The sequence below is a fragment of the Suillus bovinus genome, assembly GCF_016758785.1.
Source record: "Suillus bovinus strain UH-Sbo-P2 chromosome Unknown EDB93scaffold_8, whole genome shotgun sequence".
In the NCBI taxonomy this organism is placed as follows: domain Eukaryota; kingdom Fungi; phylum Basidiomycota; class Agaricomycetes; order Boletales; family Suillaceae; genus Suillus; species Suillus bovinus.
Window position 1 is genome coordinate 603170 of NW_024542064.1, and position 17665 is coordinate 620834.

At 48.1% G+C, this 17665-nt stretch overlaps 3 protein-coding genes across 3 annotated transcripts; 2 read left to right on the top strand and 1 right to left on the bottom strand.

Moving 5' to 3' along the window:
• Window positions 1-2880: 2880 nt before the first annotated feature.
• EDB93DRAFT_1238755 (uncharacterized protein) lies at window positions 2881-6209 on the top strand (the record flags this gene model as incomplete). Its single annotated transcript, XM_041451558.1, has 7 exons — window positions 2881-3013; window positions 3083-3105; window positions 3159-3344; window positions 3397-3809; window positions 3868-5451; window positions 5502-5826; window positions 5883-6209. The coding sequence occupies 7 exons, from the start codon at window positions 2881-2883 to the stop codon at window positions 6207-6209; spliced, it is 2991 nt and encodes a 996-aa protein (XP_041311239.1).
• A 2869-nt stretch (window positions 6210-9078) lies between these two features.
• Window positions 9079-10370, top strand: EDB93DRAFT_875506 (uncharacterized protein). Its single transcript, XM_041457777.1, has 5 exons — window positions 9079-9500; window positions 9555-9877; window positions 9928-10028; window positions 10077-10169; window positions 10221-10370. The coding sequence occupies exons 1-5, from the start codon at window positions 9355-9357 to the stop codon at window positions 10278-10280; spliced, it is 723 nt and encodes a 240-aa protein (XP_041311240.1). The 5' UTR covers window positions 9079-9354; the 3' UTR covers window positions 10281-10370.
• On the bottom strand, window positions 10232-11884 carry EDB93DRAFT_1307955 (acid protease; the record flags this gene model as incomplete). The annotated part of the gene is made up of 6 exons (XM_041454772.1): window positions 10232-10544; window positions 10603-10873; window positions 10926-11300; window positions 11338-11398; window positions 11450-11547; window positions 11602-11884. The coding sequence occupies 6 exons, from the start codon at window positions 11882-11884 to the stop codon at window positions 10460-10462; spliced, it is 1173 nt and encodes a 390-aa protein (XP_041311241.1). The 3' UTR covers window positions 10232-10459.
• Between the last annotated feature and the right edge of the window lie 5781 nt (window positions 11885-17665).

The window sequence follows — 17665 nt, forward strand, 5'->3', positions numbered from 1 at the left end:
GTCATAGACATGAGATCATCAAACCTGTACTGCGCGCCAAAGGAGAGTGCGAAAATAGTGCGAGAGCCATGCACTGCAATTGTGCGAGAGTTTGGTCCGGATCTACAGACGGAGGTGACACAGTGAGTAGCTAATCGCTGTCGCGTCAGAAGCATTTGGCATGAGACATCTGTCAACATTGAGTAAATCATGAGTAGGAGCCGACATGATGTCGAGCAGGCGCTTGGTGGAATTGAACCCATCGACAATATGATAGTTATATGCCTTCGCAGATCGGTTGGGTAAGAAAACAAAAACCCGCGATCTAAACGCACTTGCATGCCTGAGCACTTGTAAGGTAGATATACAGTATGAATTTCTTCAATACGCTGGAAAGCAGCATCACGACCCTTGATTACGATGATCCCTCTCAACCCCACATAGAAAGGTCACCGTCAAGGGTTATCTGTCCACGGCGATGCGTGTCGAATAATGTGCGCAGGGGTATCCTGACTTAAAAAAAGACAAGGCCCACCTCCTCCTGGTTATGAGGACATGATTCGCCAAAGATTCCCGTGTCTGTCAAGGTAAGGTAGACGCTAAGGGTTGGGCGCAAAGTGCGTGGGCCTACATCGGCAATATGGCGTCACTGGCTCTTGAAGACACTTGACTTGGGAGTTCAGGATCTAGTAATATTGAACATTTAGATTGCGTGAGGTGTTGATGCCAACCCGGTTACCCCGCATACTTGAGACCACTTAAGGCCGCTTCCCTGCATAATCATATACAAAGTACTATAATTAGTTCTTACATACAGCTGAATATCACATACAGTGCTTAACATGGGGGCAACTCATTAACTGGGATCTAATGGGAGATTTGTTAGTAGCATGGTACATAAATGACTTCCGAGCACCGCGCTCGGACTTGTAGGACCTAAGTTGAATTCATCGCCTTCGTACTTTCTTTGCGGGCGTGTGCTTGTTGATTTAGGTACCAACTCTAATGGACGCGTAGCCACTGGCAAATGCCCACATACCCTAGTACTAGGCTGCAGCTGCCAACCATAATGCGCCACCAAACGCCCGACTTCAGCCGAGGTAGAAAGCAAAATAACCGGTTTGACGTCACTTACTGGCGATAGTTCATAAGTGCTGGCGAGCGGTATAGTAATTCTGCCGGAGTTGTCGCTGATCTGGTACTTGAAGCGATGACAGAACTGTGTGAAACTTCACCGCCGGTATCAGCCCCACAGCTAGACACTAAACCATGGGAGGACTTGCATTAAACCGGGTATACTCAAACTGCGGACCGGTTCTCGTTATGGTGTTCTCGTAAATCAAGGGAAGGATGGATGTCGTCACTTGTATGATTGAGTGTACGATTGTTTTGGTAAAAACATCAAGTCGTGTGATCATGCGTCGACGCAGGCTAGTCCCGAAACCACGAAACTTCCAACTCCTGTCAATCAACCGGGTCCCTACAGCAGGACATCACAGGACGATAGGAATTCGCAGTAAATGATCGGACATTGCAAGTCGTCCTGGGTTATTTTTAACGACTGGCCTAGTCCTGCAGACGGACGTCCGGAAAGTTCCATCCGTCGCAGTCGTTGTCGTACAAGGCAAGATCTGATGTGGAGAATGAAATATGAAACACCAGCGCATCAGCATCTACTGATTGTGTTTGATGTATGGGCACTGCAGCGAGGGAGTGGATTCTGAAGCTGCAGACGGCTCTCCGGACACCGGTGAATATTAATATTGCCCGTATCATTATTGGCGCCGACAAACAGCAGGTCAATCCCAAGTTCCTCAAGGCTTCAACCTGTATTAATATTTGGGAGCCCGCGGAATAACGCGCCCTCAAACTAGGCGGCTAGATCATTCCACGCTGTACCTGTGTGACCTCAAAGGTTCCTTCGGCATGTTTCATTAATAACTTGCGGAGATGGATGTGAACAAGGGTACACCGTTGCGGAAGCACATCTCTGGCAGTTCAAACTTTGGACTGAAACATTCAAACAAATGTACTATATTGTACTACATAATTCGGATTACCACCATATAGCATCCGCGACCCACAGCAAAAACGACTCAATATCATCGGTCCGACCGGCATCGGAAAGAGGTAAAACAATTTTGTAAGCTCTGAGTAGTAGAAAGCATCCCCTTCAGTGACGTGGTACCTAGTGTACCTGCCCAACACGCTTTACTGCGGTCTCCTGGTACCAATACGGCGCAGCTTTCAGCGAAAAGTTCTCAGATTCTGATCGGCCTTTCATGTTTACATTCCGAAATGGTTCAATCAAGATAGCCGACTGGCATCTGCGATCGACGAGAGCTTGGTGCAGTCGGTGTCGTACGTAGATACGCGCAGTAAACTGTTTGGACCGTGAACCGAAACTTGGTAGTAGTAGCCAAGAGTCCAAGACATTACACGTAGTGCAAACTTGGCGCTTCGGAGTAGAACTAGCCCATGGAATTAACGTCATGAAATACGGCAAGGACGTGGCCAGAGTCTTGGCATCTTCAAAACGACAATTGTACACAGTATCATTGCAAGGGTTTCTGTGAGGAGTTTAGGAGTTTGGCTTGAGCCCTATTTCGATGAGCATCGATATCCACGGACAAGGAACGATACGGAACGGCTGTGTCAAAGTTGCCGAGAATGGATTATTATGATTCTGACTGAATTAGGTTGCAGCTTCCGTATTTGGCTTTATTTGGTCGTTCGATCATTCTTTTTCGCTCATAAAGTCGCCTCATCGACGGGGCTGACACTCTCCCACTCCTTCATCCTCATCCTCCTTGACCCTCTCGTCACCGCTCCAAAAGTGCCCAAGACACTATAGATATTTCTGTAGGGCTCACCCCTCCTCCCCCCTCTGCATCGTCTTCCATGTCTGAACCAAACGTGGCCAAAGAGCCTGGTCCAAAAGGCGAAGAATCGCCTGTAGTCCGCTCACCAACTCCAGACGAAAAGAAGAAAAGAGAGTACAAGGAATTCGGTCACGATGAAGAGAAACCAACCCGTAGGCTTTTAACCTCTGACCGTACTCCCTGATCTTACTTTGCTTCTATTTCTATCTTTATCCCCACAGATGCCAATGTTGACATGGCATTGGTGAGTAGCCGCCGTGCTTGTAGTTCATCTCATCTCATCTTCCTTCTCGTTAGATTGAGTTGAAAGCAGAAGACCTTTACGATAAAGAAAAGGTCGACCTCGAGACTATCGTTATCGAGGATGTCTTCAAGCTCCTTCAATGCGACGAAAATGGTCTCAATGACGAAGAGGCGCAACGTCGTATTGAACTTTTCGGTCCCAACAAGCTTGAGCAGGAAGAACAAAACGCGTTCCTACAGGCATGTTATGCTAAACACTTCTCCAGCACTTGCATTTACCTCTCTTCCATAGTTCTTGAGTTTCATGTGGAATCCCTTGTCCTGGGTCATGGAGGGAGCTGCTCTTGTCGCCATTGTATTATCAAATGGTAATAATCAACCACCAGACTGGGAGGATTTCATCGGTATCGTTCTCCTCCTTTTCATCAATTCCGCCATCGGTTTCTATGAAGAACGTAACGCTGGTAATGCCGTCAAAGCACTTATGGATTCCCTCGCACCCAAAGCTAAAGTCAAACGTAACGGCACCTGGTTGGAAATTGAATCCGCAGGACTCGTTCCTGGTGATATGATCTCTTTCAAGATCGGTGACATTGTCCCCGCAGACTGTCGTTTGACAGAAGCCATCAACGTCTCCATTGACCAGGCTGCTCTTACCGGCGAGTCTCTTCCTCAGAGCAAGAAGTTGGGTGACCAGTGTTTCTCGTACGTTGTCTTCGATTTGGTGCAATGCTTGGCATTAAAATTTAAAATCTAATCCCAGGGGTTCGACTTGTAAGCAGGGTGAAGCGGAAGGTGTCGTAATTTCCACTGGTGCCAACACTTTCTTCGGCCGGGCTGCTTCTCTCGTGGGCCAAGACGATGACACAACGGGTCATTTGCAGAAGATCCTTGCCCAGATCGGTTCATTCTGCTTGGTATCGATCGGCATCTTTGTTCTCGCAGAGATTCTCGTGCTCTATGCGGGCTTCCGTTACAGCTACCGTCGCGGTCTTAACAACATTTTGGTGCTCTTGATCGGTGGTATCCCCATTGCCATGCCAACTGTCTTATCCGTCACTCTTGCCGTGGGTGCCCAACAACTGGCTAAACACAAAGCCATTGTTACCCGTATTACCGCTATCGAGGAGTTGGCTGGTGTCACCATCCTGTGCTCCGACAAGACGGGTACGCTGACCACCAACAAACTTACCATCGACAAGGCCACTATCCGCACATACGGCCCCTTCTCTGCTGATGATGTCATGCTCCTCGCTGCTTATGCTTCTCGTACTGAGAACCAGGATGCTATTGACTCGGCTGTTGTTCAGGCTCTCGGCGATGTCTCACGTGCTCGTGCTGGCATCAAACTCCTTGACTTCAAACCGTTCAACCCCGTCGACAAGCGCACGGAGATCACCTACCGTGAAGAGTCGTCCGGCATGTTGAAGCGTGTTACCAAGGGTATGACTGGTATCATTATTGAACTTTGCTCGCGCAACAAGACCGAGGAGCTTGAGAATAGACTTGAAGCTGATGTCGAGGAATTCGCTACTCGTGGTCTTCGTGCCCTCGCTGTCGCGTACGAGGAGCTTGATCACCAAGACCCAGAAGGTGAAGGTAACGGTTTCGAGCTCATTGGTCTTCTCGCCATCTTCGATCCCCCTCGTGAAGACACCAAGCAGACCATCGACGATGCTCTCGCTCTCGGTGTGAAGGTGAAGATGGTTACAGGTGACCAGCTTGCGATTGCGAAGGAGACTGGACGTCGTCTTGGTCTCGGTGACCACATGTATCCCGCCAAGGTTCTCAAGGACGGTCCGGCGCCTGGTGGCAAACACTTGTCACTTGACGAGATGATTTTGGACGCCGATGGTTTCGCTGGTGTCTTCCCTGAGCACAAATACGAGATCGTCAAGCGTCTCCAGGGTCTCGGACACTTGTGTGCCATGACTGGTGACGGTGCCAATGATGCTCCTGCTCTCTCCCGCGCCAATGTTGGTATTGCCGTTGAGGGTGCCACAGACGCTGCTCGTGGCGCTGCGGATATTGTGCTGACTGAGCCTGGTCTTTCCACCATCGTCCACGCCATTCGCGGTTCGCGTGTCATCTTCCAGCGTATGCGCAACTACTCTATATACGCTTGTGCTGTCACCATTCGTATCGTTGTATGCTTCGCAATCCTTGCCTTCGCATTCAAATTCGACTTCCCTCCCTTCATGGTCCTGATCATTGCCCTGCTGAATGACGGTACCATCATGACGCTCTCGGTTGACCGTGTCTTGCCCTCGATGACGCCTGATTCTTGGGACCTCTTTGAGATCTTTGCGTATGCCGTTGCATATGGTATCTACTTGACTGCCTCGACGTAAGCAACACTTAATCAACATCGTTGTCGGACTAAATCATATCCTGTAGCGTGGCTCTGGTCGCCATTATTATGAAGACTACGTTCTTCTACGACAAATTCGGTGTCAATTTCAATGGTTCCCCATATCCTAATGGTGCCAATGATTATCAGCTCCACATGATCGTCTACCTCCAAGTTGCTATCATCTCGCAAGCGTTGATCTTTGTCACTCGTTCGCACGGTTTCTTCTTCATGGAACGCCCTTCTGTTGCTCTCTTCGGAGCGTTCTGCATCGCGCAGCTTGTGTCTTCCATTATCGCTGCCTATGCCAACTTTGGCTTCACGCAGATCCAAGCAATCTCAGGTGGATGGATTGGTGTTGTGTGGGTTTGGGTATGTGCATCTGTCGAGAGTTCTTTCTGTGCCTTTGCTTACTCATGAATCTATAGAATATTGTATGGTTTGCCCCTCTCGACTGGATCAAATTCGCAATGAAGGCCACCGTTATCAAGAAGCTCCGCCAACGTCACGAGGCAGCACAGGCAGCACAAGCCCTCATTGGCGTCCCCATGACTCGCACGCAATCTCGCGCTGCTTCGATCCACGAATCATTGTACTCGAACCGTGTGTCGTTCATCCGCCGTGCTGCTCGCAAGGTTGGCTTCGGATCCAAGATTACGATGAAGCCCGAAGAGCTTCAACGCTTCAGCAGTATTCAAGCACAACGTACGGGAGCGACACTGGCTCGCAATCCCAGTCGCACCGCTGCCGCATAGATTTTGTGAGTTGTAGAATGGGAATGAGTGTCTCAAGATAATCCGCAGCAAAGCAAAACACATGGAACGATGTCATCTGTAATCTAGTAGATATTATCAAGGCCCGCCGTCTTTCGCATGTGGTGTCATCCCTCTCTTTGCCTATTCCTACTTATTTCATGTCATCATCACACGTACATATACGCATGGCATTGGATCTGGATACCTCGTGCCTTTTTCTGTCGGTTGTTCTTGGTTTGATTTTCTCTTGTTCAGTCCATCCGACATGTCCACTTTTTCCCGACTTTCGACACCCACACTCCTTTTTCCCGCTCTTCTCCATAACTAATGATTGATCGCTCAAGCAGTAGTGGCACACTTAATAGTGCACACACTCATGTGTAGATTCCTGCGTTTGATGTTCATGACAGTACATATGTATGTTCTAATTATAACTTAAAGACTTCAGAAACCGAAATTTTCGCTTAACCTTCGCTGTCAAAATAAATGGGACAAGCTCAGTTTCAAGTCGCCTATGCGGTATCAGGTTGGTACTTATTCCTGTGTCAGATGATTGCAATCCCTGTCGTAGAACGTTAACGTCCGTGCCAGTGCGAGCGACGAACCTTGAATCACACGCTCGCCATCATAACGTCCGTGCCAGTGCGAGCAACGAACCTTGAATCAAACGTTCGCCGCTGATATGCACGAACAAAAGCACGGTTCGATCTCGTTCCTGCCAGCTAACGTCTGATCAAAACAAAATTTTGAAACGACTCGGAAATGCGCATGCACGTCACTGTCATACGCCACTCGTCGGTGTGTTGATTGATGAGCACACGTAATATTACCGCGGGTTATCCCTGGAGATACGGCAAGACCAGAAAAAAAACGCGCCAGCGAATAGGCATCATGGCCTACTCCCGCTCAGTGGGAACGATTCGGATCGTTCGGTTGTCTTCGTAAAGTGCGGGCAGCCGCGACAAAAGGGCTCAAAGAACTATGATTATAATATCTTCAATGCGGGTTGGGTCATGATGCACGAGGTTCAAACTTCACGTCTCGTGAGACTTTTGAGCCTTCGAGTTTTCAAGCACTTTTGCTAACAAACGTTTGAAGGGTAACCGGCGGACACCCCGCTTCTGCCGCTGGCCCATCCGGAGCTGACCGCGGTTTATTCGGTCTCGAACCAGAACGTCAGGGATTCGAGTCTTCATGATGGATAACCCGGAATCCAGCACCTTATCAGCCAGTCGTTACGCAAGGGAACTGGCGTCATGCTCAGTGACCAGTCGAAGAGTCTTCTGCATCGTTTTTACAGCGGACCCAAGGGTATTCTGCTCTCATCGCTCTTTATGGGAGAAACAGAATCCTACGAAATGATGATGCCTTGACGTTCATGGAATCGTAGAACAGAGGTTCTCGTGCCGACGGTACCGCAGGGTCCTGGTCATTCATGCTTTTCAGATAGGCTAATCAGTGAAATGGTCTAGGACTACAGTCTATATCCCATGCCGATATCAAGGCCATTCACAGCGTCTCAATTGTCAGATGTGTGGGAGATACCAAACGCCGACTTCCCATAGCTCTATCTGCCGTGACATGTGGGCCTCTCCTCGTGAACATGCTAAATCTAGAAAGCCGACTGATATCAGGATAGTGCATGTCGTTTGCCCTGAGGCTGCTTTTACGGCCGATGATGGCATGACCATGTAGGTTCCATGATTATTCATGTTCACACATCTATTTTGAATGTTTTTGACCGCCCTCAGGCTGTTTGTTCCTAGCCGAAACACGCTGGAAATTTGAGTCGACACTGGGATTCTAACGTTCGACAGTGAGGCTCGACTACTTATTCTTCGGCCGGACACCATATGGATTTTAACCCGGATGATAACAGCCGTGGACCGAGGACGTGGACGACCAATCGGTGTCTATACCATCATGAAGACCCGATACAAAGTGAAATGCAGAGGAAGGTATTTGAAGTTGCAATGGGCAGCCTACAATTGGTAGGCTTTGTGAAGGATCGAGACCCTGCATGCGAAGGACTAGGTTACGGAAAACTGGTGTACGAATCCAAGGGACTATCTTGAGAAGGCCCATTTATTCAAGTCCTTGATCTTTGTAAGTGTGTCTAAATCAGAAAAAGGTGTCCTTCCCAAACTAATAAAGCCCAGTTATGGACCCGATGATATGGTTACTCGTCAGATTAAAGTTAGTTACGACTAGGCAACGCCTGTTTCGACAACACGGATCGCCGCTTTATTTCCTCCGACTGAAGCAAACTTTTGGCTTCGAGTGTGACGGATGTATCGCCATGAGCTATGAGCCATGCATCGATCCCGATGGCAGCATCCTCGCAAGCGCAATTACTGCGCACGTGCATGCCGTGTAGAAGGACCCCAAAAGCCCCCTCTGTCCGACTTCAAGCCAGACTTCTGGACAGATTACTGTCGTCGCGTGCTGCAGTCGCACAAGGTTCACAGCACAAGACTGTCAGCCTCGCTTGACGCTCTTGCATGTCGAATTCATCGTCTTAGCATCACAGATAAGTTCTATACTGCTCGCAGGCACGACGTTTTGGCAACTGAGCTGTCGCCTGGAACATAACAATCTGAACTGAACTCCTTGTGTCGTCTTCAAATACTTCAAGTTGCCGTCACATCTTGGTCATCGACTAGCAACATCCAACGATTCAAAGCTATGTCATGATCTTGGGTCAGTCCTGGCGTGGCTTACTTCACTCGGGGTTTCCTTTCTGTCATCTTTCCGACTGCTTCTTCCGTCATTAACGTTTGGCCTCTCTGCAAGGCTTTTGAGTCTCCCCATGGATTTTGTCGCTGGTGGGTTTGGGCGCGGTCCCCTGGTGCTTTCTGCTTATATCTTCGTGGACGAGATATCGCAGCGACAGAAGGTCACTCGACTCGGTGCCGGACTCGTTCCTTATGTCCAGGGCAAATTGTGGCATTTGAACCTGTGACGTCTTCAAGTACCTCAAGTTGCCGCCACATCTTGATCATCAACTAGCAGCAATGTCACGATCTCACCAGTCCTATCGTAGCCTAGCTCACTCGGGGTTTTCCTTCTGTCATCTTTCTGATAGTGTCTTCTGTCATTATCATACGACGTTCGGCCTTTCTGCAAGGCTTGAGTGAGTCTCCCCATGGCTTTTGTCGCTGGTTTTGGGCGCGTCCCCCTGGTGCTTTCTGCTTATATCTTCGTGGACGAGATATCGCAGCGACAGAAGGCCACTCGACTCAGTGCCGGACTCGTTCCTTATGTCCAGGGCAGATTGTGGCATTTGAACCTGTAACGTCTTCAAATACCTCAAATTGCCACCACATCTTGATCATCAACTAGCAGCAATGTCACGATCTCAGGCCAGTCCCAGCGTAGCCTAGCTCACTCGGGGTTTCCCTTCTGTCGTCTTTCTGATAGTCTCTTCCGTCATTATCATACCACGTTCGGCCTTTCTGCAAGGCTTGAGTCTCCCCATGGCTTTTGTCGCTGGTTTTGGGCGCGTCCCCTGGTGCTTTCTGCTTATATATTCGTGGACGAGATATCACAGCGACGACTTGGAAAGGCCACTCGACTCGGTGCCAGACTCGTTCACGGCAAATTGCCTGGAGATCTGAACAAGATAGTGGACATAGACATATTCACGAGGTTAGAGCCCGAATACCTTGGTACAACTTCCGTTTCATCCATTTCATGTTCATGCTTCACTTCCGTCCAGGACAACCTGCGCTGGACGAGATGAAGGAACTTGGGCCGACTTTGAATTTTAGATTCTATGGGGAGGACGATATCGTGACCACGGAGTCCCAACACATAAAGGCAAGCTCCAGTTTATGTTCGAAGACGACGCAACCAAGCTCTACGCAGACCATAAATGCTGTATATTTAACTCGGACGGTAAGCCAGAGAGCCTTAATAGTGACCATTACCTTCCTGGCATATCAAGATGTCACATTACCAGTATGTTTTATTGCAAGTTTGAAGAGTAAACTATGGCTTACAAGTGTAAAGTTTTCATATGAACACATCGCTGTTTGTTCAAACACAATTGGTATATCAGCAACCTTGTAAACATGAGGAAGTAATGATTGTGGGATATTAATCTCAATGAATGGCATGCGTATTCTAAACAGACCCGTATACACAAAATACCCTAATAACCAATACCTCTACCGACTCCCGTAAATACACCTCCTCTGATATAAATATTCGCACTATGTGTATGAGCATCAGATAAATACACTATTGTTCTAGTTGGAAGTTGCAGTAGTAGATGAAGTAGTTGCAAGGCCGACTCGGTGTTCAGTGGTGTCGAAAACAGAGTAGAAGCGTTGACTGTAGGGTGGGTAGTCAGTCAACTTTATACCCAACAAGTTCAGATTTGAATACATACAGGAATGAGTAACCGTTGATGAAGTCGAGACCACTGCCAGAGCTGGAGCCAATATCATTAACAATAAGGTAGATGCTATTGCTGTTACCACCGATGTCAGTGTTACGGGAACGGGGCCAGATTTGGCCGTTGGGGGTGAGGCCGTAGTTAGTACCATCAATGTTGAAGTTTAAGGTTTGCAGGTTAGAATACTGCGCAGAGGTGATCATTAAGAGACCAGTGGTGTTATCCAAAACAGCACCAGTAGCAGTTTGGTACTTTCGGAATGCATCTAGAATGATCCAGTCAGTTGGGGTGACTTGTTTATAACTAACTTGTCATACCAGTAGCGATGAGAATGAGGGTGGTGCCAGTGTCAACAATACCAGCAGTCGCGGACAAAATGGTGGTGTTACCGTAGGTGATCGATTGATCGATGCCCCAGTAATTGCTGGCAGGTGATGTGGTTGTGAGAGGGACGTAATTCACTGAGCTCGTCATCTTTGAGCTGTCGGAGCCACCAAAGGTGAGCTCGCCGGCACCGCCACCTGGAACAAAGTAGACTCCAAGTGCCTCGGTGCCAATGGTGCCTTTGCTGTAGAGGTTGTCGGTGACCGTGGGGACTGAACCAACGTTGGAAACGGTGCCCTCCGTCAGGTCAGTCGGTCCGACACCAAGAATTCCATCAATGTTGTTAAAGCCTTGTACCTGGCTTGCGACTCCGATAGATTGTCCAGTAATAAGCCAAATTAGAACCGAGAGTAACTGTGTCCGTGTATTCCTCTCCTGAAAAACTGCCGGAACCATAGTAGACAGACTAGTAGGATATTATGAGCCACGATTTAGCAAAAGGCGTGCAAAGACATACGACAGAGTTACCAGTATCCACACTGGTACTGGTGTGTTTGTATGGGGTGCTTGCACCCACCCAGGTATTGGAGCTGCCCGTATCAATGAGGAGCGTATCTGAGGATTCTTTTAGTCGAAAATATCTAGGGTCACCCAATAGGCGAGTCTTACACTGAGTTGCAGGGCTGCCGACACCGACTTGGGCAGTATAAGTAGTGATAGCATTAGATATGCTGAACGAGGAGCTGCCAGCACGCTTGCTCGTGTTATTAGAATGCACCATCGCCTGAGCGCGAGCCCTATCGGCAGCGACGATGCTGAGAGTATTAGCCCTAACGTTCACCCTAGTGGTGAAGCTGAGGGTAGTTGGCGCAGCTTGACGGCGCACGGGGGATGCGTCTACAGCGGACAGCGCAATAAGGATAACAGAAAGGAGAGTCTTGGAAGGAAACATCTTGAAGATACTGAGTAAGAAATGAGATCAGCTGGAAGTAAGGCTTTGATCATCGATCCAGACACTTTATATATGTCGTGGCCTCCCACTTAACCGTGTGATACCCAGTTTCGAGTCAGGTAAGACTCGGACCTTGCTGTACGTTCCGTCCGATCCTAAGGATCACGAGATATCGATGAGAGCTTACCTGCAGAATCCCTCTTCCGAGATCAATGTTGCTGCACGCCGTCGTCACAAGAAAATGATTCATTGCTATAGAAATCAGAGAGCCCAGAAATTCATTTTGACAACTAATCAGCAGTCGCCCATATGATCGACAGGACTGTGAGCATGGTGGTATTTCAGTTCGCCATCATGATCAAGTACGTTGCCTACCACGTTCTGGGCATAATTGGTACAAAGAACATAGCGTTGCGCCTATCAGACAGAGGGCCCTGACTTTGTCCCCCGTTTACAAGGTAAACTTTCCCGGGATGTGCATGAGGGCTATACTTTTTCAGGCTCGTTGTAATTAAGAATCACACACCGTGACACAGCCGGTACCGCCACATGGAACGAGAAATGATTAATGTTCATGCCATGATCTAAAGTATTTCGGCTTGGAGACCTAACGTGGCCCGCACGTCATGTCTGACAGTAGGCCCGATTGTGTTCATACAGTGATGTCGCTTATGCAGTAAATCTAAGGCTGCCAGAATCCTATTGAGTATTCAACGTTGAATGAGGCCGCCTGGACAACGCACTGTTATGAATAATTTTTGTTGGTCGTAAGAAGGGTCATGAAACTCCTGGCAGCCCACCATCAAGCCCGTTGACAAGCCAAGCTAGCAATCCATGATGTTAAAGGTAGCGCTCATAATAAACTTTACCCACATGACCTGGTAGGCTACCAAGTGCTTGCCAAGTACTGAGCAGGTGAAAGCAACATATTTGAAAATTACAACTCAGCTTAACTAACGATTTGTTATTGGTTTAAAATTATTGAAAATAATATTATTTGAAACGAACCATCATGCACGTGACACATTCAAGTCGGCCTAGCCTCGTACTCAGCGCTCAATTATCGTCAGCCTGCAGGTGACAGTCGATCAACTTTTGGTTGCGGTGTACGCCAGCATTAATTTGAGACTGAGCCCACTTCTCAATTTGACCACGATATCCATTGACTCATCTGCATGAGGTTATTCATGTCTCGACAGTGCACTTGCCATGTGGTGCAACTTGTCGGCCACCATTTTAATCTAGAACGCAATTCCGCAAACCTACCGACCTGCTTCTATTGCCTTTGCATCCTTGTGCTCTTTTAATAGTGGACGGATCTACGAGGGCCGTGGGCATCATCTTTCGAAGCAAGTACAAGGTAGTCAGGCGATGCATGAAGCACTTGCTGTAGAACTCCAGTGCACTCATCTCTGATGCACCATGGACATATTTTTACCATTCCCATGATACTATGGTATCAGTCACGGTTGTATTGCGTAGGAAGGACGGATGCTGAAATTCATACCAGCAGCGCCACCATGACCCAATACCAAGATGAAAGCCAATTCGTAGCTTGAAGCAGTATATCTGAAGCTAGATGCAGGCCGCCGCTCAAGTGATGCAGGCTGTCAGCACCAGGCTTGTGCGTCATTCACTGGTAGTGCCACAGGTGAGTCATTATCGAGAATTGAACGTTGAACCATCAGACGAACTCGGCCGGTCCTATGAACGACGGAACTGCTTCGGTCGCCGTCGTTATGAAATCAAGCGAGTTGTTATGATAAGGAACTTTGTGCCTCGGAAGGCAGTACTCTGGAAGACCATTCCCGGTCTTCCCTGTGTAGCAATACTCGCCTCGGCGGCCAATTGTTGAAAATACACCGTGAGGGCATCCGATGTTGGTACCTCAATCATGTGATGCCCTCCCTTGATATTCACGTTGTCCAATGTCCATATCATTTCCCATCCACTCCAAAGCACGATGATCTTAGATACGCCATTCGGATGACGACTATACTGCAAAATAACTCGCCAACTCATCAGCCCCTGAGCGTCTAGAGGCAGAGGGACTTCATGCGACCATCTCGCCGCAGTCAACAAAACGATTGATTGAAATCACATAGTTCTCTCCATTTGCATAGGATTGCCACTTCATAACTTAGTGGTGCCGCATCATTCAGGGCGTCAACAGCCTCGGAAAGATACAGCGGCAGTTGTCTCAAAAATATGGATCGTCCCATGTGCATCTCCAAATAGTATGACTATCGAACAGCATGCCGTAAAGTTCTTTGGTCCAATATTCCGTGACTGGATCCTTATCCCAGAGTCAGCAATTGAGACCGGATGCAGAGAGATTACGGTTCGAGTATCTAGGAGTGCACCGAGGCAAGTTCAAAGTCTGCGACGAGCCTTCTCACCCTTCAGCACAATTCGGATCACCGGGAGGATATTGCTCATGTCTTGTTAAAGAATGCTCTGTTTCACGAGCGCTGAATGTCCTGGAAATATAATGATGAGGATGATGATCAGCACGCTGACCGAATGGTGCCGAACCTTTGAGTGCAGCGAGACCTAATGATTGTTTTCGTTGTTTCGGCATCCTACAAAGGGTGCCCCGAAGATTTCAGGAAGAGACGATAAAGGATAAGATCATTGAAAATGTCATCACTAAGAATGAGAGAACAGAGGGTGCTGACCGTAACAGGAGTGTGCACCTCCCTTGCTACAGGAATACAGATATCACCGCCAGGACTGAGTTCGGCGACGATGCCTAGTACAGGTAACTTGACAAGCTTACGTTTGCCTTGCCGAGTTTACGACCTCCATAGGGTTTTTAAGAGAACAACAAACTTTCCTATTCCCAAACAACAAAGCTCGCTATGAGGGCGACCTAGTAGTAAAGACAAAGAAGACCATGTGGGAGGACCCATGTTGACCCAGCAAGGAGGAATAGCTAACCTGGAAGTACAAATGTCCTTCAAGCCAATCCGAGGCAAAATTGGCCGCAAATTAAGATGCATAGGACATAAAGCTGGAACGGTTGTGCGACCATGATGAGCCTTGCATAATCAGCTCCTTGCGACGCAATCTTTTGACAACTGTGGCATTGGTGGTGTCGGGATCCTCCTTGAAGTCGGGTCTGATTCCAATAAAATTGCACATCTGCCCTTCACTTGATTTTATCATCGATGGCTGGAGTCAGCGGCCCTGACGTTGGAGGTACTTTAGCAAGGACAAACACAGGCTTGTTGTCAGGAAAAGATATGCTTTTATCATTGGGGCCCGCGCATTCGTCCATTGGCACCACCTGACAAGACTGCGGTGGGTTACTTCTGCTGTTGCACCCTTGATCGTTCGATATATTTTGCTGTGAAATCTCTTGGCTGATGCGGCCAGGTTGGCGAAGTTCATGTTTACCAGTGGTGGGCATAGATAAATTTCATGAAATTCTGTGTGTGGATTAGCATGTGAGGTTTCTATGATGCGGGAAATACTTATATCTTGTTTGTGTAACCGCGGGTTAGCACGGGTAATACCGTACCCGTACCCGTACGGCCCGTACGGTGTTGATCTTCCAACCCGCGGCCCGTATACCCGTGCGATTGTTGCCGCCTCTCGAGCCCAGCGGCCTGAAATTACCCTGATTTCATGAAGGAGGTTTTCCCTGATGGCGGACATTGGGTGGCAATCTGTTGGCATTGCCGATGTGCCAGCATTTGAAGGTGAGACCACGCAAGACGATTTTCAAATGACGATGTCCAGCACATAAAAGCCAGTAGTCTTCCTGATGCATTCAAAATCATCTGATTCACAAGGTCACTACAAACAATGCGCTTCTCCTCTGCATTCGTACTCGCCGTCGTTGCTACATTAGCCTCATCATCAGTCTCTGCTGTGCCCCTTCAGGGTGATGATTCTGACACTGCTGCATGTCCTGACAGGTGTAGCAGTGATGAAGATTGCGATGGCTGCCTTGTGGGGACTTGCATGAGTATCAATGATTTTCCTGGATCTGATAGCGTGACTCACCTGTGTGACAGTACAATGATAGTTTCTGCATAGTGGGTCGTGTTTTTGCTTTAATATATTGGCACTGACGCGCGAGTGATTAGTGATCTGTAGAGTTGATAAATGTGCCGTCAGGAAAGCATCAGTGGACTGGCGTAATTTTCGTAGTTTGCTTGGGAAAACTGAGATAAAAGATATTAGTAAAGCACAAGTTTTTCCCAGTTATGATGTCCTGGACCTCCTTGAACCAAAATAAATTATTGGTCCAGATCCAGATCAAAATCTTGTTGATTGCCGTTTGTTATTCAGAGGAAAGGCATGAGCCATACTGTCCTGCCGCACCAAGGTATCCTGGTGTCTGTAGGCCCAGTTTTGTCTCTAAAGCATGATAGTGATGTGCTAATTCGTGAAAAGCACGAGCGCAACGGCGTAGGCAAAAAAGACGCACTTCAATATGACGACTGTTCAACTTGAAACGTTCAACGATGACACGAGCTACAACTTTCAACCATGAGTAAGAGTGTCACTTGGCAACACGTAATGCTGACCTTGAAGCGAGGTTCTTTCGATGCCACGAGGGTGCAAGCTTGTAAGCACTTATTTACTTACTTGCGGAGTGAAGGACTCTGTGCTGCCTTAAACAAGTAATATATGTGGTTCCCATGAGATAGATCATGTTAGGGGGCTTGAATGCATTCGCTGTAATTCCAGTGTATTCTAACGAAGTAGTTTCTTGTTTGCCTTATTCTCTGGTGCAGAGAACGAGAATCAGACGAACGACAGGTAATTCATCGCGAAGCAAGGAAACTCACGCAACAAAATAACCTCGTCAATCCATGTCGGGCATCTACGGAATTCGGCAGAAGGATCACACTCGGTGACAGAACCCTAGTCCGTCACGGTCAGTGACGTCGAGCAAGGATCGAGATATACATGGAGTATTTTAAATGTCTTTCCTCCCTCATCTTGGACCATGGTAGGCATCCAGAAAAGGACAGTGAGAATTTGCCTAGTTGGATGCACACCGACCGAAAGCACGTTGTTTCCAAAGGATCTCATGACAATTCATATGACGGTGGAATGCGATTTTTTTCATGACAGGTCCTGGAGCCACGCATCGCAGGGCACCATGTCGCCTAGCAGGGACGGTAAGGTAAGTGAATTCATCTGGATTAACAGCAAATGGTAGATCAAGGTCCGAAGGCCGTGCGCGAACATCAGCATCAATAGATACGTTAAACTGCAATTTCCCAACGTTCATCCTGGATTCTTCTAGAAACTGAAGCGCAGGTACTATGCCCTAGTTAATTCCCCGTGGACGACGGATGTAGTACGTACCTCATCTCGAGTGAGAAAAGGGCGGAGCAGCTCTCCATAACAGAGAGCGCCGGCAATGTCCCCAGGATGCGGCGACACAGCTTTGTCCATGAAAACCCTGACAGTTTACCAGACGCAACTTTCACGTCAGATTTTCTGATGTCGATGTGCCATCTTCCTGTCAAGATGACACGAGGTATGTTCATCCAAAGATGCAGGCGATCAGTACCTCATACCAAGCTAATTTATCTTACTGATATTGGATCACGTTACTGTCCATGAAACGCAGTGCGTATTTGCTATAATGCTGGTCTCACAAACAGCAGCGTGGTTGTGTGTGAGAGGGGATTGCCTTGTCTGATATCTACATACCCTGCCTGCCCGAGTTAGATTGCAGTTCAACTAGTTCTCCCCTAGCCTCTGCGATTGGAGGGCAGCAGTTGTTCCTTCGCATATAGACGATAAGACTAGTGC

Excerpts from the sequence above, each read along its gene's own strand:
- EDB93DRAFT_875506 (XM_041457777.1), top strand. The coding sequence starts at position 9,355 with ATGGCTTTTGTCGCTGGTTTTGGGCGCGTCCCCCTGGTGCTTTCTGCT. Across the intron at positions 10,029-10,076 it reads CGGAGTCCCAACACATAAAG|ACCATAAATGCTGTATATTT; the intron begins GCAAGCTCCAGT and ends AGCTCTACGCAG. Across the intron at positions 10,170-10,220 it reads ATCAAGATGTCACATTACCA|TTTTCATATGAACACATCGC; the intron begins GTATGTTTTATT and ends ACAAGTGTAAAG.